The sequence below is a fragment of the Drosophila mauritiana genome, chromosome 2R (genome assembly GCF_004382145.1).
Source record: "Drosophila mauritiana strain mau12 chromosome 2R, ASM438214v1, whole genome shotgun sequence".
Taxonomy (NCBI): Eukaryota; Metazoa; Arthropoda; class Insecta; order Diptera; family Drosophilidae; genus Drosophila; species Drosophila mauritiana.
The window spans coordinates 14,151,921-14,176,586 of record NC_046668.1 but is presented as its reverse complement, the minus strand read 5'-3'; the positions used below and the strand labels follow the sequence as shown (position 1 = coordinate 14,176,586).

The window sequence follows — 24,666 nt, the reverse complement described above, 5'->3', positions numbered from 1 at the left end:
AGGTAAGCTGCCACGCCCCGGGGGCGTTCTGTTCTGTTGTTGTCCCTGTTGCTGCATCAACTTGTTGTTGTTGCTATTCTGCTGCGGACGCGGCCCAGTTGCATTGACAATCGACAAATGAGGAAAGATAATGCAGGCATTAATCTTGCTACCAGCAATTTGTCAGCGTTGCTCCATCCCGCTCCATTCCGTATTGCCATCTCTTACCTTTCGAGATGTCAGCTGCAGTTCGAGTTACTCGATTCCAGGGGCTGCCTCTTAGGGGGGCTAAAGTTTCTCACAGTGAGAGTATTGCACAAGATGTTATATGAGTTTATGTTATGGGTTTACAACTTAAGGTTAAGAACTAACATATGTAAACTACCCTTCTAAAAACTTAAGATTTCCTTGCTATGTTATGTAGTTATTCATCTCTATATTGTCTGAATTATTCTCTCTTCGCACAAATGAACAGCCCAATCCCTGTCGAATATTTCCAGCGACCGCCCTGACATTCCGAAGTCCGAGAGTTTGCCCCTGCCCTTCTCTAAACGCTGGCTTCATCAATTAATTTACAATTTGCCAGACGTCCGTGTCCGCATGCACAGTCTCCAGCTTCAGCTCCATCTCCAGTTCCAGTTTCAGGTCCTGTTCCAGCATCAGTGGCTCGTTCTCTTCCTGGTCTCTGTTATCCTGCGCTCTGCGGTCAGCTTGGCATACTTTTTCTATTCCACTCGTGGCCCGTGGCCCACTAATGGCCATGTCCTTGCATCCTGGCACCCGTTCCACTTCACCCATTTCGCCGGGCTCTGCATCCGTAAATTGCATTGCTTGCCAACTTGTTGAAAGGCGGAGCGAACTTAAATGCTTTTCAATGTTTTTCCATGCCGTGGTAGCCACTTAAGGTCACAGATAGTTCACTGGAAAAAAGGGAATTGAAATACTTGAGAAAACATATCGCACTCCTAGTCCCACCAACTGTACTTCGATGTTATTAATATATTATATGCTAATATACTAACTTGCTTATCGAATGGAATCAGTTTTTCTTTATGTGTAAGGTAGACAGTGGCGTTGTGAACCCCATTTAATGGTCACAATTTAGCTTTTAATTAGATCGGCAAATTTGTTTTCGAACCATTTTGCTCGCTCGTGCGGAGGACGAATGCGGAATACGAATTCGAAGTTGTCGGGAAAGTGCCGCCCGTTTTCCGCCCGGAATTAGAGTGCTTACGGTTTTTCATTTTAATTGTTTTTGTGCGGCGAAGATGGGGCCCTTTGGCCACCCCATCCTCCCCAGAGCTCCTCTGCCGTGTCGCTGATTTATTTATTTCTATTTGCTGTTATTTAGCTGGTTCTTGTTGCTTTTTGTTCTTTATATCATTTTATTTTATTTTGTTTTATTTTATTTTCTTTCACTTCATTTTATTTTCCGCCAAACCAAGCGAGCGCAATTGCGGCCGCGGAGCGTCTGCCCCCCCTGTCCCGATTTTCCCCATTTTCCGCCCCGCGGAATGCCCCTCTGCAGCTGTCTGCGTGCCATGCTCTAGTTTTCTATTTTTGCTTTCCCGGCCGTAATGGCAACCTTAATCACGTAATGATTTTAAGCGAGTGAGCGAGAGGCGCGGGTGTCCAAATTCCGCCCAACCCGCAGCTTTTCATACTCCACCCACGACTTTCCTGCGATTTTCCTCCAGCTCCTTGCTGTTTGCTCATTCATCGCGGCTCTTGTTTTTGTATTCCGCATTTCGCAATTGGCACAAATCTCGGCACTCGCCACGCTAATGGCCAAATGCTGTGGCGCTAATTGAAATTACATTTCTTAAAGTTAAATATTTAATTGAGAGCCGCCAAGCCGAGCGGACATCATCAGCAGTCCGGCGAAGGCTCAAAAGTTGCTCGAGTGCACACAAGAGTGTGGGAAATTGGGGAAAAGTTTTGGGGGTGTGGGTTTTTGCGAGCATTTCCGAAAGCCTTCCATCCGGAAACTTGTGCATTTAATATGAAAAGCCTTTAAAAGTTTTATTGAGTACGCTTGTTTCAGGCGAAAGCGTAATAGAAACTAATGGAATACAGTGACCCAATTCCCATATTCAATATAAAAACCCATGCAATGTGCTCTGTTCTATATAAAACAAGAACTCAAAATCCCTCATATTGGCAGAGCTAGTCCTTTAAACAAGTATTTTCCATTTAGACAATGTTTACTGGATGACCTAATTAAGAGATTTCACTTGACTATGCCCTAAATTCTATGATACTTGGCCATACGTAATTTTAATGTCAGAATACTATTAGTTATTTATTTGAAAGAAAGAAATTATAAAGAAAGTGTTTCGGTAAACATGAATGTGCTTAAAACTGTCCATTCCATAGTAGTTTCCCCTTCTGTTTGGGACAGTTTTGTGCTGTTCACTCCATCCTCGTGGATCGACATTTCGGCGCCTTTCATGTCAAATCCCCGGGGACAAACGTCGGACCTTGGATCCCAGCTTCATGTCTGTGCCTCAGCTTGGGCTTGTTGCATTTTCCCCCGGGAAATGAGAGAGGGGACTCCGGCAGGCGGAGACCCGAAAAAGAATGACGATGTGGCATGCTTAGAATGCCCGACACGAAAGCGTCGCCAAATCCTAATTGCATTTGTCTGATTGCACCCGTTGCAGCTGCAACTTCTCCGATATCTGCAATGCTGCATTTCGAGAGGCCTATCCAAAGTGGAATAGCTGGAGCTGAAGAGCTCGAGCAGAGGCTGAAGCTGGAGCAGGAGCTGGCTGATGATGATGATGATGATGCTGATTCATTAAATTGGTTCCCTGCTCCCCTTTCGGCCTTATGACAGGAACATGTAAATGCCATTTACTGTTTCCATTTCGAATTCGGTTTCTGTTGCCCCGCCATTGTCTTGTCATCGTCATTGTCATTCCCAGATCGCAGGACTGGTGGACTGTTCGATTTGGGGGACTAGCGAGGGAAGGGCCCAATCGAAATTCCATTTAATGTAATTTGAGTGCCATCATTCATGCCTCGAATAGCTGTGGCAGCAACGGTTGGTGGAGGATGAGGGTGATTTTTGGTTAGCCTGAGATTACGTTTAACATGATTTCACGGCTGTCAGAACTGCGTCCAGGATTGATGGATGCCCGAAGAACATATCTGGCATTTCCAGGAACGAGATTCCCAAATATCTTCGCCGACCTGCTCCTCCTCTTGGCACTATTAAGCCATCATGTGTAACTGAAACATCAAACAAGCAGGCATTTCCTGCGCTGCCATAGAGTTTATTTAAAGGCTGACCCAAATATGCCAGACTGCAGTCCAGTTGCAGTCATAGATACCAGATATGTACCATGTACACGAATGCAGATACTTTGGCAGCTGACTCACATGCCTCGCATTTCGACACGTCCGTCGGCAGTGCGTAAACAATGGCCCAAACCATTGGCCACCATCGCCGGGAAATTGGGCGAGTTGCTGCGTGACGGGAAATGCGAAAACACATTGCGCCGCCCAGCAGGTAGCAGCAGCAGCAGGTTGGGAAAGTATCGCGTTCCCGAAAATTTCCCAATCCACTGTTAGCTTGGCACTACCATCGTGTGGCCCACGCGTCTTGGTTATTTCCCGCAGCCAATTTCGGGCTTCATTAGAAATTTCCCCGGACCCGCAGAAAATATAATTTATGCATGCTTCTGACACAATACACAAAGGGTTCAAGGCAACCGCAGCCACAGCCAGCTGAAGAAATAACAAACGGATTGGTTGGTGGTTCGGGAAACCCGAATTGAAAATACCCAGTACTTCTGATATGTCAGTTATTCAAAAAAACACGGACATTCCCAATAAATATCAAACATACGTTTTTCCCGCAAAAGCATTTTGTTTTTACAAAGCATGCTAGTATCCTGCTCTATTTCAAATGAAACAGTAAAGAATGGGCATCATATTTACGAGCAGAAAGCGCACTTAATTCGCGTTTATTTACTGCAATTACCAACGGCATACCCTTTTAATCTCAAATTACTGGGTGCAATCAGCAACAAACGACAACGTCGACGCTGACGACACTAATTAAAAATGTTGGCTAACCCTTCAAATGGCTCATGCGGCGACTGACAAGCGCAGAGCTCTCTGGTCAAAACCAGGAGCTGGAGAGCGGTGAGGAGCAGGAGGAGGTGGGCAGGATCTGGAGCTGCGGCTGTGGCTGAAATTGAAAAGCTGGCTAAGCTCCTGGCCGCAGTCAGTAGAAATCCGCTAAATTCCCAAACAACAACCCGTCGCACAAAAACAAACAGCGCGGATTGTGGGTGGGGCAGGACACCTTTCGACCTTGCGACCGGCGGCCCATTGATGATGTTGTTAATGGAAAAAATCTCAACACCCTTTCTCGCACACACACAAACACGCACACAGTCACAGCAGGATAGAGATGGAAATCTACTGGGGGGACGCAGCCAGAGCGAGATGGAGCCAAACAATGGCGCGTAATTTTGCGAAATTTACATTCCTTAATTAATCTTGTTTGCGCTGCGGCAGTTGGCAGTTGTCTGCGAGCGACGAAAACCCCTTTCCACCGACGCCCCTGCTGGGTTTTTGGGGTTTCATCCGCCGGTGGATTCGCCTCTGGGGGCAACTAACACCAAGCCACGCTAATGACATTGAAGGCACAAGATGTCAGCCGAGGTGGAACCAGCACACATCCTGTAGCTACTATATACATATATCCTGCCGCCTTATTAACCCACATATATATATTTGTGTGCGGGAACTGGATATCCCGTTGCCTAATGAACCCTTCTTGGCCCCGGTGTTCTGGATCAGGTTCAGGTCGCTCCGCTCCACTCCGCTCCGCTCGCTTTAATCAACAATTTGCGTACGCAGGCAGCGCGGGACATGTGACATTTATTGAAATTCTAGTTTATCCTGGCAAGAGGAACCCGCGGCATCAGCTGAGAGCAATTTAAACTCAATTTCCAGACTGAGACGGAAAGTAGAAACTGGTGCCGTAGTAAATTGCTCCACGTAGATGAGCCGCCAGATGAGCTTGTGTGAACAGCAAGTGGGATGATTAAATTGGATCCGAGATGGGGGGGGCCTGCTTAAGGAAACTATCTTAGCGAGCACACCAACTGGTAGTTAGCTATAGAAATTAAAAGTAAGGGAAATCACAAACCTATTACATCAATTTGTTCGTGTACATCCTGAAAGTTGCAGTTGAACACTTTCCTCGACGGACCATAAAAAGTAGCAGAAATTACAGAAATGCCATGCGTGAGTGGGCATCGTTTAAATTGTATCTCGGACTGAAGGAAAACCTGTCCCCGAAGTAATCAGCGAATCTATCACAAGCTCGTGCGTGAGCGGCACTTTCACCTGGACTTGGACTTGGACCTGGACCTGGAGCATTCGTGTCATGGCTTAGCTCCGCAAATGCAATTGGCAATTGCAATTTCTCACTCGTTTTTAGCCATTTTGTTGCTGTCACAACTCACAAGTGTCCAGTGTGCATGAGCTGTAGCCAAAGCCAAGCCCCTCAAGGCGATTGTCGTTTCTCGGGAGGTGTTGCCTTGGCTGTCCAGGAAATCCACACACGTCAGCCCCCAGATCCGCAGATACCAGATACAAAGATACATCCATCCTCGCCATACACATGTGTGTATCCGAATCTTTTTTTCAGACCTGCGAGCGAGGTCCGGCATTAGCGGTAGATTAATGATCGGCATACTGGCTGCGCCCACGCAGCGGACTAGAAAAATCCCTGGGATGTGAAGCGGAGAAACGGAATTGGATTCCGGCCGCCGGCAGTGAGTGCTCCACATGGGAATTCCTCCGCCGTTTGGCCAACATTCATTAGCCGGGAGCTGGCTGCCGCAAAATGCGCGGCATTGTGGCAATGTTTTTTCCCATTGCTCCTCGTTATGAATATGCAACATTTATATAAATTGTCACGTTTATTGCAGTCAGACTGTGTTTTACTCTCACGCTTTTTCCGCCTTTCGCCCATCAATTTTCTGGCTGTGTGCGAGTGCGACTGCATCTGTCGTTCTACCAAATCAAAAAGCGGGATCTAGTTACAAAACACTTGCTTATGTTGTAATACCCTGACTGAAGTAGATTTGAAAAAATTTGAATTGCAAATGTATTGAAAGACTTGGCACTTGAGTACTTATAAGATACTTAGAAGAAGAAGTATCGAAGCTAGATGAAAACAAACTCTTCAAGCTTCCTATCAATCAATTGACATTACAATTTTCGCAGTATACAAACTATTAAAAATTAGACTTGTCATATACTCAAATGGTAAATCGAGTCTAAGCGTCTTATATTTTGTTTATGCGGAAAAGGGAAATGAAAGTATTCCCAATGGGGTTGCTAATACCCAAAAGTTATAGAGTATAACAACCAAGTTACAGCGAAGCCAGCCTTCTGATGGTGGAACGCGCTTTTGTTGAACGTTGATTGCAATCATAATTTATAAATGTTGCCGACAGTTTGGCGGGTGCCACGATGTTGCAGTTGCTGCCGCCCATATTTCGCCATCAATAAATAAATATTATTTGTCTGTCTGTCTGTCCGTCTGTCTGTCCGCCTGGCTGACTGGATGGCTGACTGGTCAGCCCTGTAAAACGGAGCGATGATGATGGTTAGAGGAGCGACGTTCAAAGCCGAAGCCATTAGCAAGTGATTTGGTGACTTTTTCCAATCTAATTGAATGTGCATGGGCAGGGGACGCTACCATGTCGAGGACTTAAAGCTGAAGTGTGGCCCAAATGGAGGGAGCAGGCAGAGAGTGGAAAATGGCAAGGAGCACTTTAAACTGCCAGGCAGAGTGAATTGTTTCTGTAGCCGGTAGTTTGCTGTTTTTCATTCACTCTTTGGCTTGTTTTAATCGCTGCCAGCTCAGTCTAGTTGCGAACTGTTTGCCCATCGGGATCCAGTTCCCAGTACCATAACCCATACCATACCGTACCATACCCATCCGCATTCGCGCTGGTCAAGTGTTGTGGTTGCCATTTGTTTGTGCCAGAAAGCCGCATCAGCGCAGTGCCGGAGTTCTCGGGGACTCCAGTGATTTACTAGCGGGCGAGGGCATCTGGAAGGGAAGGGGCGAACGTGGCGTATGAGTGATGCAGCATGCATATTCATACACATTGAGATTCATTGTATTTGCCCTGCATTTCCGCAGTATTTTGTATTTTATCTGCTTTGTTCATGTTCGCTCTACTTACGACTTTTCCGCAATTTCTCTTTTCGCCCTTTACGGCCCTCGAGGGGCAGAGTGATAGTAGATGGGGGCGTGTGTCGCTGTCATATTGCTCGCCTCAGCTGGGGCTTTAAGCAGATTTATTTTCAATTAAACAAGCTCATAACTTGGCCGACAACTTGGCAGAACTTGGCTGTTAGGCATCCACTTTAGAGTCCTGCAAGTGTGTATCCTGGCTCTTGGTTCTGGCTTAATTTACGCCACAAATTCAATTTATTTGAGATACACCTAATCCACAAAAGCAAACTTGATTTATCAACATAAATATTTTGCATACAATGTGTGAGCATGGCCCAATCTTTCCCGATTCCCCCCCTCCACCAACAGAATGCATTTCGGTTGGTTTTTGTTCCATTGTTGTTTTTGTCTCCGGTACATCGATGTGTGCGTGTGTGTGTGTGTGTGCTGAACGAAATTCAATTTTAATGCACTTGAATGGATTTGAGCAGCGCTTAGTTGACTTGATTACGGGCCTTTGGCTTTGGCTTTGGCTTCGGTTCGGTTCGGTCCACAGAATTTCATTTGCTTTATGGATTTTGGATGCTGGATGGCCGAAACCATTTTTCCCTCGGCTCCGGCAAATCAAACACTTCAACAACTCAGCAACGAAACGAGACGAGATGAGACGAAATTCTTCATACTTTTGTGGAAATGTTTGTCGAGCTGCCAGCGCCAAGCCAACATTGCCACGATAGCCACTTCGACGTATCTGGGCGTATTTGTCATAACGCATATAATTTCAAGAGCTCCTCTCAAGTGGGACCGTCGAAAGAAGCAGAGAGCATACATATGCAGATGCCGAGTAAAATGCTAAATACACACAAGCCAGCAAAATGCTGATGATAATGCAAATGAAATTATTTTTACAACATTTACTCTCAAGCGGGCATGTATGTATATATATGTATCACCCTAGCTCTGTCCACTCGCTATATAAATCATCATTTGCCTGCTGCAGCTTTCCCCCTGGTGAGCACCCACACACATGTAATGTGCCAGGACACCACATTAATGTCCTGCTGAAAGAGGCGTGAGGATATGAGCTGTGTGTGGTGGGTGCCTAAAAACATGGCATAGCTTAGTGGGCGTGAAGTCCTAGGTTTTGGACTCTATGAGAAGCGCAGAGAAGGCTTTAAGTGCAGAGAAGGTATTTTTTGTATTCCTGCCTGAAAACTAACTTTATATTCTACTTTACTCTACACTTTACTATCTGGAACTCAGATAAGGTCTCCGTGTGACAAATGCTCTTTGTCAGTTGATATACTCCACATGGGATATGGCGTCGTGGGTTTCTCATAACAAACAATGTCAAATGGGCAGCGAGCTCGACCTGAGGGATCTGTGGAAAGTGGCAGCAAAACTAATAATGCGACCCAGGGCGGGGCCAAAGCTCCTGGTAATGCCATTTGGGCCTTGTCCATCTCCTCGTACATATGGCCCGCTCATAAGTCATTCGAAAGAGCAAAAACAAATGCTCCGTCAATTGTCGGCCTGCCGCAAATGCTATAAAGCTGACAAATGTCGAACGAGCGCACAGATAGATAGATAGATATTCGCATCGGTTGGGGGCTACAAACACGGATCGCAGGTACTCATAAAACTGTCCAAATGTCAATATCCCAGAAACCCACGACCCACGTTCCCAAAAACGAAAGAAAAAAAAAACTTTCCGAGCCGCGTTCGCTTTGATTTCGGTTGGCTGAATGATGAGGGCATGGGAAAGGGGGTGATGAGCATGGGCAGGACGAGGAGCCAGGACTTATTTGTTGCTGTCTGGAAAACACCTTGGCCAAGCAATTTCAATTTTACCCACAGCCGACAACAAGAAAATGAACATGTCAACGGCACACGTCGGATATGGACTTGGATTTGGCTTTAGTTTTGGTTTTGCCATTGGGATTGTGCGTGCACTGCCAGAAATTGCATAAAAGTTGCAATCAACAGAATAATAGCTAACTAACTAATAATTCATAGTAATTGTGTTATTTAGTATACATTTTTAAAAGATTTTTAAACGATCTGAAACATTTTTTACATTTCCTGTTACAACCTGCACTTCTAAGATACGGAATTTACAACTACTTCTTATAGACCCAATCTTCTCTGGTTTTTTTTCTCTGTGTACATTTTTGTGGCTCGGTTAACCTGTCGGCTCTGCTCGGCTGCCCCGATTCGCTGCGCTTCGATTCCATTCGATTCGGTTTCGGGGGGAGGTTCGGCGTTTTTTTGGCAACTTTGTAAATATTACAAAATTTAGGTGTCTAGCTTGGTGAGTGCGCCAATGAAATATTTATGCTCACACACACACCGATGCGGCGTATCTGTGTGCGAGTGTCTCTGTTTGTGTTTGTTTTTGCACGAGCGTCGCCCGTTTTGTGCAAATATAAACCGACCACAGTCGAAAGGGGAGTTTTCAGGGGGGTAGCAGCTTTCAGGGGGCTGGCGAGCACTGACTGACTGGGCCTGCCAGTTGTCTGATAAACAGACAATTTGCCAAAGTGGATACGTGCATGGCGCGTATAATTTTGGGACACACCTGAGCCCCCGTTCGGACCTCCTTTCGCATCAGGTTCCCCCCAAGCTTTTGGCCTAGACCCCGAGTGGAGCAACAGGAGCAGTGGAGCCCCGCCCTCCGCGCTCCTCTGTGGCTGTATTTTGTGGTTGTGGACTTTAGCCTGATGAGTGTATCTATGTGTGCCAGGGATTGAGTGTGTGCTTAGTTGGTTAGTTTGGCTGATGAAGCGACATTGACAGGCCAAGTGACTTTCATACTAAGCGGCTTTAAATTTGCCCATCGAAGGCTGAGTTTAAACGGAGCTGAAAAGCTAAACCGAAGCAATAATAAATGTTCAGCAAGGGCTGTAATTACAATTTGTCTAACAACATACATATTACAATCCATTTTCTGTAATTTATATACATTTGCGAGCACTGTTTCCACAAACAAAACTTGGAAATGACTAGTTATTCGAAACCCTCCGTGCTTGAGTCACTGCCTGCCATTTCAATTTTAAGTTTGAAATTTGAAAATTCTCTGACGGCTGTATGCGTCAGTGCCGCCCACACAGCCGCTGGCCATATAGAAGAATCTCCGGCGTAACTTTTACGATTTTAATCGTGCAAATTTATGGCATTTTCCCGCACGATTTCCCCGTGGACGTCGAAGTGCCCGAAAACATGCATATATTCGGAAATAAATAAATTATGAAAACAAACGCCCAAAACGCACACAAAGCAGCGCCTATAAAACTAAACTTTGGCCAACAGTTGCGGGCCACAAAAAACACAGAAATATGCATATATATGTATATATCTTTATCTGCATGTTTCGATGGATATATGCAGTCGGCTAAAGTCAGCGCGAGTTTGGAACTCGGAGTGCCGCTCATAATTTTTGCAGTTGCAGCATAATAAATTTTAAGTTCGGCCAACTAGGCATTTTCAGGGTAGTGAGTTATGGCCATGGCAAATCGATGTTGAGTTGAGTAATGGTTACTAACCGGTCTTGTTTTTCTCTGATTTTTTCCAGGTGAACGCCGGCAGCTTGTCCGAGCAGGCTGGCCTCCAGCCCGGCGATGCGGTGGTCAAGATCAATGACGTGGATGTCTTCAATCTGCGTCACAAGGATGCCCAGGACATTGTGGTGCGCTCCGGCAACAACTTTGTCATCACAGTGCAGCGGTAAGTAGATGGAACCATTTGCCAAAACAAACTGCTCAATATTATCGTAATTTTGCTTGTGATCCTTTAGCGGTGGCTCCACCTGGCGGCCGCATGTGACACCGACTGGCAATGTGCCCCAGCCCAACTCGCCGTATCTGCAGACGGTGACGAAGACCTCTCTGGCTCACAAACAACAGGACAGCCAGCACATCGGCTGTGGCTACAACAACGCAGCCCGTCCCTTCGTGAGTGTACTAATTTGCAATCACGCAGAGTATAGCCCCATGCCCGTCCTCGCACCACATCATTTATAAAATTCATAAACTGGCAGCCCGAAGTTGGGAATGCGGAAAGTTTTAGTGGCCCAGCTGATGCTGACGTCCTGATGATGACCAATGATGTTGATAGTTAGTCCTTGACTGGCCGCACTCCCCACACACGCCTCACACTTTGCGTTTATTTTGTTGTCTGTCTGTGGCTTTTCATATTCATTCATTTCATTTTCGGTTGTTGGGCTGGGATATCTAACCCCTAACCCCTAACCCAAAAATCCCGTAGACCCGTAGACCCGTTCACCCCGAATCCTGAACCCCCGAACGCTCAGTATGAGTTGACAACATTTGCATTTATACGATGTCTGTCTGTCTGACGCTCAGTTTGTTTGTGCGTAGTTTTGAAAAGTGTCAGAATGAGTAATGAATATGAGTGCTAGGATTATTTGCCTGGCAAGAATTAATGTGCAAAAGGTCTCTCTCACACACACATAGCCACTCACACACCCACGCATCTGTATCTATGCCATGCCATGCATAGTAATGTCTATTTTGGTGCGTCTGTGTGTGTGTGTGATATGCATACATTTACGTATATTTTATTGTTATGAATTTGTATAATAATAGCTCCAGCCAATGACAACGGACATGAAATTGATTTGGGATCATTTTATGTGCCAAGTTTCAGGAACAATATTATGGAAAGCATAGCAACTTAATTTGATTTAGGACCATGTGAATGATCATAGTTGAAATGGTACGGAGATACTGCAAACACCAATGGCGATAAAACATGGTGTTGTATTAAAGTTCCTTTTCACACACATATTTCAGTATTCAAGTTCCGAGGCAAACGGGTGCACAACTCTATCTGGCATAGAAATGTATTCCTAACAAAGACAATATGCTGATAATTGATTCTTTTACTTCGAATGCACCATTGATATTTTGAAATTTAATTAGTCGGGTTCTATTTCCGTTAGGTTCGCTTTGTGAGAAGTGCAGAGGAGGACTCAAACATGAAGAACAATAACTTCCAATTACAATAAGTGCGTGGGCGGACTCCGTTTGTCCTGTTCATTCATTTCACCAGTAACTTTGCTCATTTCACACTTTCTGAGCCTCATGTATTTCCTACAACTCATACTTGTTTTTCAGTCCAACGGCGGCGATGGCGGCGTGAAGAGCATTGTCAATAAACAATACAACACCCCGGTTGGCATTTACAGCGATGAATCTATTGCGGAAACACTCTCGGCCCAGGCGGAGGTTTTGGCTGGCGGTGTGCTCGGGTAAGTTTTTCCGGGGAAAGTCTGGGCGAAAAGCTGGGCAAAAGGCAACACACAATTGTCTGGGCCGCAGCCGTGACAGTGCAAAATATCAGGAAAAGTTTTACTTAAAAGTGTTCTTTCCCGGCTCTGCTTTGCGCCGAACCGCTGAAGAAGACGAAAAAAAACAGACACAACAAATTTAACAGACTGAGAAAGCAGAAAGCAGAGCGACCGTGCGAGGAACCGCAGGCCGGTGGAAACGGAGAGTGCAATTTGGCAAATGATAGCCGTTGCTGCAGAAGTCGGGCCAAGTGCTTCGGCTTGTGCCAGTTGTCGACTTTTGCGGGCCAAAACGCACGCGTGGGACCGTGGCCCGCGCCTTTAGCGCTTAATTTCTTTGGGGGATTGCTGGCCAACGCGGCGGATGCGTAACAATCTTGTTGCCGCCACTCACTCACTTAGTGGAGCATACTTTCGGGCTGCGCTGTGTGCATGCCTGAAAGTATGCTACACGCTGAGCTTAAGAGCTCTTGGTTTCATTTACTCCTGCGTTTCCTGTTTTTATCCCAATCGTTAAAGCTCACTTTGCTTGCTCTGAGATTCTGGTCCTTTTGGTTCCTGTTTCAAGTGTTATCGTACAGCATCCAGAGCATTCTTAATAGAAGTTTAATAAATTTCCTCTGCTTTCAGCGTCAACTTCAAGAAGAACGAGAAGGAATACCAGGGCGATCGCTCCGAGGTGCTGAAGTTCCTGCGCGAGGAGGAGACCGGCCAGTCCACTCCAGGTAATGACGCCAACTATGAGCTGGCCCGCCTGCTGCTCATCCTGAACGACGGTGCCAATCCGTTCGTGAGCGATGACCTGGGCGATTAGCAGGGGGAGGGCGAGTTGGGCGGGCAGTCTGCCAGATGCTAGCCAATGATTTTTTTAAAACGCCCAGCAGGGACCTTGAAATGGGCGATCTTACGTGCAAGACACGAATCCAATGTAACTAAATTGTTCTGTTTTTTTGTTGTTTAACCCATCAGACCAGCAGAAGGAGATGGACTTTCGTTTTCTCTATGTGAAGACACATTTCTAGTGCCCACACACAGTCATGTCTATAAATATATATATATTTATATTAACCAACAATTTCAAAGTCACCTGCACGGATTAAGTCGTAGATATAAAGTATTATTTTTAGTGAGGAACAATAGGTTTTGTATGGGCAATCCCTATGTAGTTGATCAATAGCAGGGGTCATGTAGTTTAGTTATCTGATTAGTTTTGATTAAAGCATGAGCTCTAATTTTGTGTCTTGCCAGCTCATTTCTGTCTTCCATTGACTGCTAAAGAAACCCCAAAGACACACCCATTGCAAATCCAACTTCTGTCTATCTTTCTGTCTAACTCATGTTTGTATTTAAACTGTTTTCCATACGCACCAATACAAACAACTATCGTCAACACGGCCCACACCAACACACACAACAACAACAGCATTCGGCAATAGCCACTACGAGCATGATGCACCACAGCAACTGCAACAACAGCAACAGCCACAACAGCAATACAACCAACACCAGCAACACTATCACCAGCAACAACAACAACAGCAATCGAGCACCACTCGCCATGTCAGCGCCCCCGTGAACTCCCCCAAGCCCCCGAGCACCGGCGGACTCCCAACTGGCCAGAACATTTGCACCGAATGCGAGCGCCTCATTACGTAAGTGCCTCCGATTGGATATCACTACCTTGTGAAAAGCATACGGGGTATTAACCAGGACTGATGGGGTGATAAATGGTCGTATTCCAAGATCTAGCAGATATTTCGTAGAAGGAATTCTGTCAAGATGTCACCTTATTGGACCGATTTAATACCCTCTCTTTTGTGTGTGTGTGTAACTAGCATTTATGTATGCACATTGACTAACAGCAAACAAAACCGCGATGCTTTTGCATTATTAACTGATTCCCAGCAATTAGTGGGGTGCCTAGAGGGTTCAGTTTCCTGGAGCAGACTTTAGGCAGGTTGTGCACATGATTAAACCAAATAACTCACTGAGCTTTTCCGCTTCAATCGAAATAATGATGCCCGGCTGATTGCGTAGAACCACACAGTCCCGCCAACTTTTACTGGACACAGAGCCACGCAATCGGCGGCAACGAGCGACGCACTCCACTACACCACCAGCAGCCTCAGCAGGATGAGCGGATTGGTGTACCATTGCAAGCAAATACACTGGCGCCGGAGGCGTCACACAGGCCCAGCTTGCCGGTGGCCCCGAAGGATAGCGAGGAGCAGGCCAGACAGGATCAGCAGGAGCAGCCCGATCCGCGCATCATTGTGCTGCCCATCTGCCCCGGCCTCCAGGGGCCCGAGTACAAGGCCGAAATGGAGGCGGCAGCGGCGGCACTGGCCACCGACCAGGATGGACGACCACGTCCATTGGCCGCCAGCGGACATCCGGCGTGCCAGCTGTGCGGCGTGGGCATTGTGTAAGGATATGCGTTGTTCGCCGTTCAATGATAATTCATGCGTCTGCTGTTGCAAATCCAACCCCGCATCCCCACCCCGTGTGTCTGCATTTTAATTCGCATTTATTCCACGAACTCACGGCGGCGAAGTCAATTGTTTGCCATTCACGCAATATACCCAAACAACACCTGGGCTCCAGCCTCAGTTGCAGCTTCAGCTCCCGCAGCAGCCAGGAATAAAGCTCCTGATCCAGACCAGATCCATGGGAACCATCATTTGTATTAATTTGTATGCCAATTTAATTGGCTCGCCGTTCGGGAGCTTAACTCAATAATGCATTATAGCTTTTTACATATTTCTCGCATTACCTGCAACACGGCTAACTGATTACCTTTGGGGACTGTTACGATGTACACACACAAATGCACAGAGAACTCTATCAGTAGTAATCCAGTAATCAAGTGCTTTTCGATCAATCATCGAGTTCAGTGTCTGCATTTGAGGGCTCTTCTATGGGATTGATGTGGAAAAATTAAGTAGTCAAACTATCAGTAACAATAGTAACTATCTTCATGGCGATAATACTTGACTTGAGTGAAAGGATACCTTTTTTGTTGATAAATAAAACGCATCATTGTGTGTATTTTCATTGGAGGAAATAAGACCATCATTGACCCATGAAGAGCTTCTCGAACCCACATCATTCTGCAACTCCCGCTAATAATCCCAATTTTTCGACACCAATTTTTTTTAGTGGCGTTTTCGTGCGCATCAAGGATAAGAACCTGCACGTGGAGTGCTTCAAGTGTGCCACGTGTGGCACCTCGCTGAAGAACCAGGGCTACTACAACTTCAACAACAAGCTCTACTGCGACATCCACGCCAAACAGGCCGCCATCAACAATCCCCCCACCGGCACCGAGGGCTACGTTCCCGTTCCCATCAAGCCGTAAGTGATCGGAGTTATGCCCAATATTTTATCAGATTTTTTTGTGGCATGCGCCTTTACACGGCCAATTGGTCGGTGGCGGGATAGGTGAAGGGGCGGGGGGCGGGTAGAAGGTCCTGGGCTCACATGAAAATGAAATATAAATAAATTCAGCGTATTCGCATATGCCAAAATACAACTGACATGACGGCGACGAAAAATCGCCCATGCTCAACAGAGAGTATTTACAATGGGAAATACTCTTTAAAGAGATATTTTGGAATGAAAGATATAGATATATATATTTATTTGGTATTAAAAATTTCTATATTTTCCTAACATCTTGGATCACTAAGGGGGCATAAATACATAATGAGCTGGATTATATTAGTTGCACATCCATAGATAAATACTTGGTAGACTTATACTTAATTCTTCATTAGAACTTCGATTAGATTTTCAAAACTGAAGACCTTTACAGACCTTTACAGACCCTTCTTCTTCGTACGAAGGGTATTTGTTCTTCGGTTTGAACTATCCAAGCGTTTTCATTGCCTTGTTTTATTTTTGGCTGGCCAATCGCCGCTTTTGGAAATGAAAGAGGCGACACTGATTGCTCTGCTGACGTGTCATCGGCTGTGCCGCAAATTTTTAATAAATGAATTGGCAACATATGTGTGTGCCGCATACTTTGCATGCCAACTAAAACGACGGCAAACGAGTGGGGAAATCGCTTTCCCCACTTTCCCAGCAATCGATTGGGGTTGTAGGTTGTAATATGAACACACATATATAACATATGTGGGAAAAACGCCTGAGGAGGATGTGCGATATTGCTGGTGTGTCAAAAATGCACAAACGACCAGTGACAGTTGCAATTTGCATTTGGCATTTGGAATTTGTTTCGGGTTTCGGGTGGTTTTTGGTGGCTGTTTGCTTAATTTAAAACAATGTCGTTGGCCAAACCAAATTAAAGGTCTAGGCACTAGGGGGCCAATTAGCCGAATGGCTGGTGACAGCCAATTACCGCTGGCAAATCTGATTTATGTGGCACTTGTCTAAGATATATTCTAACTTTTCTATTATTTTCCATTGCTCTCGTGCAGCAACACCAAGCTGAGTGCCTCCACCATCTCGTCGGCCTTGAACTCGCACGGATACGGTGGCAACTCGAACGGCTACTCCAATGGAAACTCCACCCCTGCTCCGGCACCGGTAAGTACAGATTCCGCCAGGTGGCATCAGAAGTCCCACCTGTCAGGTGTTAAGTGTTCCCTGCCGTGGCTAAAACAATGTCAGACACTCACCGGAAAACACAGTTGTATCGAGATAGAGACACAGCCAAACACACAATCAGAAGGCAAAGGCACGGGGACGAAGGAAAATGTGCGGGGGTATTCCCCAACCCCCAACCACCTTCCACCTGAATCTCCTTTTGCATCATTCAATTCTATCATATTGCTAGGAAAAATGTTTGCTTAAACTCAGCACATTTCGCCGGAAGCGCCAGCATCCGACATATGCTAAAATGTTAAAAATCATCTGCAGAACGGAAAGGGGGCGGCAGAGAAAAATGCAATATAATGCAAAAAGTTTTTGCCAGCAAAGAAGTTCAAGCATCTCGTGCAATTTTATCAAGAAACGCTTCTTGTTTACTGTTTTCTTTGGCTGCCGTTCCGCACTTTTCCACTTTTCTACTTTTCCTGCCCACAAAGCGATCAAATGAAAACGCAAAAGTTGTATGCATTTGCTGGCAGAGAGCAAAACTATGTGTAGTTATTTTGGTAAATTATTTTAAAACATCAAAAGCATAATTTGCACATGCCCTATCAACTGTTGTTCTCAAGTATTATTGATCAAATGGTTAATTCATTTAAACTGATTCGACACGTTGTCATGCCATTCATTTTCCTTGTTTATCTGTGTGTTTGCCTGTGTTTCCATTTAGTTTCTCTGTATTTTTGAGTGAGTCCTCTGCTTGCCTTGCATGGATTTTGTGTTTATGTTTGTTGGATCGACCTACGGCTGATTGGGTGAGCAGATCAAGGGCTTGGAAATCGGGATGGGTGTGTTTTCATTGAGAGATTGAAGACTTCCCCCTTGGCACGGACAGGCACGGGTCAATCCGATCGACATGGCCAGATTGATTGCGCGGCGGTATAAATAGTGTACTATTTTTCTGTTTTTGCCGCGGCCAGCGCATTTCGCGAAAATGTGCAATGGCTGCTAGAAGCTAAATATATATGCCAAGCGCTGCTTTTTACTCATTCGTTCGCGGCTATTTATTTTATTTTTTGCCTTTTGGCCATCTATAAAAAACACACAGCTGCAGCGCGTTGGCAGCTTTTTGGCCGCCGTGGCCGCAGTTTCTTTGCGCCCTGTGCTCAGTGCGCATCTCGTTCCCAGCAACGGAGTCTGTGTGCGTGTCCGTGTCCGCGAAGTGTCCGTAACTGTGTCCGCAGCGAGCGGACAACGGAGAAGGGATCGCGGTGCCCACGGAAAGTGTCCAGAAATCGGTTTGCGTACAGCACTCCAACGATCGACGATTAGCGAATCAAGTGAAACGACTCTATTTCAGTGACTTCAGCAGAAGAACACACTTCTAGCGAAACGGATTTGCACAGGTTGCATAATCACCCGAGTGGATTAACCAAGGAATATGGCTCTTTATTTTCAGCATTCCCCTATGGGAGTGATGCTTTTATTTAGCCCGCCCATTGACCTTGACCTATTAGCCATTTTTAGAACACCACCACCAACAGAAACACACACACAGAATAATGTATACGCACTGGGGTTTTAGTTCATCAGCCGTAGGTTGTGCTCCACTTGCAACGCTCGCGCATTTTAATTAACCGCCTTTGTTAACCCCCCGCCTGCCCGCATTAACCCATTTAGCCTGAGTCTGAGAGCAGCCAGGAGTTGCCCCTGCCACCGCCCCCCTCGCCCACCCAGCTGCTGCAGTACGAGGCGGAGCAGCAGCAGCCAGTCCTCCCGGAGCCACACATGTCCACCATCCAGCAGCCGCAGCAGCAGCAGAAGCTGGAGCACACTCGCACCCACAGCAGCCTGTCATCCATTTCCAGTGGCTCGTCCTCCTCCGGAGTGGGCGGCAGCGGCAGCGGGAGTGGCAGCGGGAGCGGCGTGGGCCAGAGCCAGCAGAGTTACTCCTCAACTCTGTCCCTGGATCGCTTCGGTTCGCCCCTGCACTCGCGCCAGACATCCGGCTCCTCCACGTCACTGGAGGTGGCATTGGCTGCTCCTGGCGCTGGCCAGGGTGATAATTACACCATGACGCCGCCCTCCCCGCCGCCACCACCTCCTCCGCAGGCTCAGTCCGTGACGAATTACAGGCTGCAGGCTGCGCAGAACGAGAACGACATGAATACGCAGAACAAGAGCCCCAATGCGTACAACCAGCTACTGAAAGAGTACTCCAACAAGCTGCAGCAGCAACACCACCACAACACCACACAGCACACGACAGCGACAACAGCACCCTCACTGAAACACAACAACACGGCCAAGCCATTTGCAGTGGCGGCAACAAGCACACCCCAACAACACCTGCCACACCAACAACATCAGCAACAGCCGCTTGTGGCAGCGCTAACGGCGACACTTGCTAATCAATTGAAATTTAACCCACATCAGGTTGCAAGCTCTCAAGCAACAGCAACAGTAGCAACGGTAGCACCATCCGCTGCAACAGCAGCAACTACAGCAGCAACACCCCAAGCAGCAACCGCAACAGATAGCCCAGCTGCAGCAGCATCATCATCAGACAATATGTCGGCCTACGTGGCAGATGAGCCCTCTTCGATTTATGGCCAAATTAGCGCCGATTCGGTGGCGTTTGCCCCACCACCACCACAGCCACCCACCGCCGGCGGGGGCGATCAGCCCTTTGAGTACGTCACGCTCACCGGCAACGTCATCCGCAGCGTGCAGCCTCCCGGAAAGGGCGCGTGCCCCAGCTACAAGGTAAACCATCCCACTCCGCCTCCCAATATGGACCCAAGGTCGAGGTCAATGAGCAACAGGGAGGAGTTTGATTTAAATGGGCACTTGGAACGAGATAACTTCGTTAACCCAAAATCAATGCAACGCTTAAAATTTAATAACTAAATCTCGTAGGCATCAATTTATAAATGTAAAAATTATACCAGATTTGTAGCATTTTTTTATCAAGTGGGTAAGACATTTTGCATATGTTTTTCACACAACCCTGCTGCTCACTGACCTTGCCCCAATTGAATGACCATCGACTAGTAAAAAAAGTAAGTACTTCGCACTCTGCTCCGCTCAGCTCGCGCCGCAGCTCGCTCAGATCAGGCCCGAAAACTAATTGACCCGTGTTAAGTGTTGTAATGTGTTAGCCCCGAATGAAATCGAAGTTAGTGTCGTTCAAAAAGAGCCCCACTAATAGCCCACTTCCAATTTTTCCCGTCCAAAGGTGAACCAGGGCTATGCTCGTCCGTTCGGTGCCGCCGCTCCCAAGTCGCCGGTGTCGTATCCGCCGCAGCAGCAACAGCAGTCGCCGCGTCCCGCTCCCGGTGGCCAAAACCCGTACGCCACCCTGCCCCGCAGCAATGTGGGCCAACAAGGTAAGGATGATGATGACGACGGCTGTCTGTCAGAAGGTGAATGGGTCTAGTCGCTTAAGCCAATTGGGATTTTGTACCATATCTTTGTACCATATACCGACCACCTGATATAGCCCGCTATTTAGTTCCTTTTGTTGTTAGCCTGAGAATATATGAGTGATAGACGAGGCAGTCGATCGATTGTTGTATAGTATTAACCGGATTTCTGTTTTGTAACCAAAATGAGTTTTATATATATATATCTAAATACGTTTATTTATCGAAATAAATTGCACATGACTTAACCGTAAAGCCGTGGACCAAAACGAAAAGAACGAAAAGAACTAACCAACAACAGTCCTCAGATGATCGAAATTATCGAGATGCTTGTGGCAAAATTTACTAAAACCATTTTCTGCTCGTTATACCCCGCCCACGTGAGCAACTAAATGAAAACTATTTGGCAAATGTGGCTGCATAAAACATTTAGCATAGCTTAGGTTACTCTACACCCTGCTCTAAGCATATACATATATATATTGTGTGCTGCCCGTGTATATATACCGATTTCTCTGTGCTGTGTACATATGTAGGTCGTAATGTAAGGTACCAACAACAACAGCAGCAGCAATACAACAACCAACAGAAGCAGCAGTATAGGAACTCTTACCCCATGGGATCTAATTATAGCACCCCGAGTCAGTCCCCCTACATCACCTCCAACACCAACAACTTTAGCAGCAGCAACAGCTACAATAACAACAACTATAGCACCTACAACAATAATAATGTGTACCGAGGTAAAATGCAGCCGAAATGCAACAAGCAAATCGCATTGCCTCGCAGCCAAGAGTTCTAGTTTGAAATTCACTGCCGTAGATTAACTCACTTGTTGAGTATCATCCGAAAGTTGCTGCTTTAAAGAGTTCTGCCATATCACATACCCGCATAAAGCCCATATAAGCCCATTCAGGTTGAAGCACACAAATGAATTTCATTAGCAGGTCCGATTATACGACATCTCAACCCCCGAGCGAATGCATTAATAATGGAAACATTTTGTTGACAAACTCAATCAATAGGTGGGGCAGCATTTTAAAATGTGTTTATCATTATTATGGGGCCCAGACGGGAAATTAAAACTGACAATGGCCGATGTAACCGCGGGTCGGAAAATGTCGGTGGGGCGGGGGCGGTGCTATCGGCGGTTTCAATGCCAATGCGATTGCCATCTTCCACTTCCGTGTGCCAGTCGAAAGTGCTGAAAGGCGAACTGCGAATGCAGATGCAAAATCGAAGGGAAGGGGGGTAAACGCGAGTGCAGCTGGGTGGAGAAACCCAACCCAACAAAACCCCAAACCAACCAAACCAAACCGATCCGAAAAACCAAACCGAATGAAAGCAAACCAATGCGATACGCTGCGTATACGTAACGCGTTGCCATTGCAACGAAACGGGACCCATTCATGTTCGCAGAAATAAATGATATAAAATGTATTTGGTTGCCGCTGCAATTCCTGCCTCAGCCTGCGTGGCTGTTTCCATTGTGGTCGCCTCCTCCGCTCCTTTTCACCAGGATAGGGCTTTAAATGCAGCGCAAATATCCCAGCGAAATGAAGAAGGTCGCACACAGTGGGTGGTAAAAGTAAATGGCCAAAAAGTCAAACTAAGGCTGGGAGCTCATGGAAATCAATGCCAAATATTGGATTGAAGTACCATAAAGATTCTAAATATCAAAAAATCAGTTTTGGTTTATTAATATTTACTATCCAATTTTAATTCCCTACTATTATATTGTGCGTTTGATTTTCTTGCTCACTGTAATTCTGCGGCTTTAACAAGAACACTTTGGGATCTCTCGCGGCAATTTCTGGTATTTTTTCTTCGCCAACTGCACATATGTATATCCTTGCAGCTCCGTGTTTGTCTGTTTGTTTGTTTGTTTGTTTATCAATTACCGCGCTGCCATGCTGGCTGTCATAACGGAAATGAATTAACAACAAATATGGCCGCGCCAGCAATCGCACTACCAATTTATGGGCCAATTTTTGCCAGTGCCGCGCATTCGTTAAGCAATTAAAAATGCAATTAGCAAGGGACGCGAACTGCGAAGGCTCCCTCTGCACACATAAATCTTCATTTGGCCAGGAATCAATCTCCTAATCAAGGCGAAAATCACGCACAACCGCAGAAATCATTTGGGGTTTTCGGTTTAGGGTTTCGTTTGTCTGCTCCACCCCAAAAAATCGAGTGGCGGCGTATGAGCAAATCCAGTTGCCAATTGGTTGGAAAGGGAGGGCTAAGGAAAAAAAAACCAGAAATGTGCTGGCAAACAAATGTTTGCCTTGCACAAATGCCAGCACGCAGCACAGGCAGCTTTTCCCACACGGAGCGGGAAATGTAAACGAAAGCAGATAAATTACCAGCCATTATTATACGAACAAGCATCCGCCTCAGTTTCACCCAGGAATTTTCCGCACTTTTCTTGGCGAGAGCGGCCGCATATTGAAGCGTGCCAAGGGGCCATACATCAAATGGTTGGCATTCGTCAGTGCGAGGATTTATCGAGGGCACTTTCGCCATCTAATTTCTGTGATCGGGCGGAACTATTGTCCCGGGCCGGGCCCCCATTAGCCATTATCCCACGAATAACTTTTGTTTTGGTTTCTGATTCTTTTAGGTTACGGTTACCCCTACACGTATTAGAATATCCCCCAATGCCACACCCACAAACACACACAGCCGCAAATGAAAGGGCGTGCAAAGTTGGCGAAATACTGGAAATTCTACGAAATACCTAAATATTAAAACCTTCTTAAATTGATTGGAATACTATGAGTTTTAAGCAATAAACTGCGAGTCTATACTTCAAAGAACAACCCTCATGAAGATCTTTATAAGAACCATAGTATAAATGCTTCGTGCCTAACCGCATACCGCTTAAAGCGCTCTAAGATATATGGTATATTCTCAGATACATATCTGTGTCTATATACATAAGTACTAATCGAACTATGTCCCCTGCTATTCTAAGAATTTTCCTTTCTTGCACAACTTTGCATGCCTTTTGTCTAAAAAACAAAAAAAGAAACAATAGAATGCGGGCGAAAACAGGGCCAAAAATAATAAACATAAAGAAGAACTTTTGCCTCTTATTATGGCCGAAAAACTTTCTGTTGCTGCTGCCAACATTTTTGATATGACAAAATATTTGCGGCAATAATTTCGTTTCGTTGGCCTGTTTGTTTTCCGTTTTGTTTCTGCCACAGAAACGGTCCTTTGTCCTCGTGTTGGTCGTGTGTTTCTGCCATTTTCAATTTCTGCGAAATTACAGCCAATACCGAATTATGCATAATAAAATCCAATGACTACCTGTCGACGCCATTTTCCCAATGCTGAGCTGGGGCGCCTCCATTTGTTGTTGTATATTTTCGTTCTTTTTTTTTTCTTTCTTTTTTTGAGGGGGGGAGTCAGACGTGGTCCCATAAAAAATGGAAGTAAATATGCGTGCCTAGCGCGGCGAATTTCCCCGCTCCCTGTGTGTGTACGCGTGTGTTTATTGTTGCTCGCCATGAAAATGGCTCTGAAAATAAGAAATAAAAAATTTATTTGCCCCGGCTTGGTGGGAGGGGGGTGGGGGGGGCATAAAGCGACTATTGTTGAATCGCATTTAATATTTTCCCTCTTTATACGGCCAGCGATACACCGTTGTTTGTTTGTCTGTCAACAAATTGCAATGGGGTGTGTGGGGTTGGGCGTGAAACTTTTCCGATCCACTCATTGCTTCGCTTCGATTGAGTTGCCTGACTTAACCGTCTTCCTGCTCGACTCTGTGTGCCCTCAACTTGACCATCCATACACCACTTGAGACACTCGAACCACTCCAGGGACCATTACCCACACTAAACACCACAAGCTGAATCACGACTGAGTTGCTTTAGTTTTTTGCCGCCAATTGCCTTGTAGTTTTTAGAACAAGTTGTGTATATAGTCTTAAATCGCCTTCGAATCCGCTGCCGCTGTCAACGTTGCACCACCACTACTGATCCGAACCACCGAACCACTGACCACTGATCCAACTGATCCAACACCAACGCTCTGCCGCTTTCTCAGTGCCAAGGACTAACAAGCGCTTGTCTTTTGTTTCTTTCTGCTCTTATATTTGCCCTGTCCGCCAAATAAAAACAAACAAACCAAACTAACCATGCTCCCTGAAACACACAAATGATACCTGCCCCCAAAAA

At 46.1% G+C, this 24,666-nt stretch overlaps 1 protein-coding gene across 25 annotated transcripts in view; it reads left to right on the top strand.

The window, feature by feature from the left end:
* LOC117138193 (PDZ and LIM domain protein Zasp) overlaps positions 1 to 24,666 on the top strand; it is a 54,706-nt gene that overhangs the window by 23,064 nt on the left and 6,976 nt on the right. For 5 of the 25 annotated variants that reach the window (XM_033300109.1, XM_033300108.1, XM_033300107.1 and 2 more), the window contains exons 3-11: positions 10,767 to 10,918; positions 10,989 to 11,145; positions 12,331 to 12,464; positions 13,134 to 13,228; positions 14,541 to 14,928; positions 15,663 to 15,857; positions 16,943 to 17,051; positions 18,735 to 19,820; positions 20,293 to 20,443. In XM_033300109.1, the coding sequence (XP_033156000.1) occupies positions 10,767 to 10,918; positions 10,989 to 11,145; positions 12,331 to 12,464; positions 13,134 to 13,228; positions 14,541 to 14,928; positions 15,663 to 15,857; positions 16,943 to 17,051; positions 18,735 to 19,820; positions 20,293 to 20,443 (2,467 nt within the window). The other 20 variants (XM_033300121.1, XM_033300120.1, XM_033300110.1 and 17 more) reach the window with 14 other exon arrangements.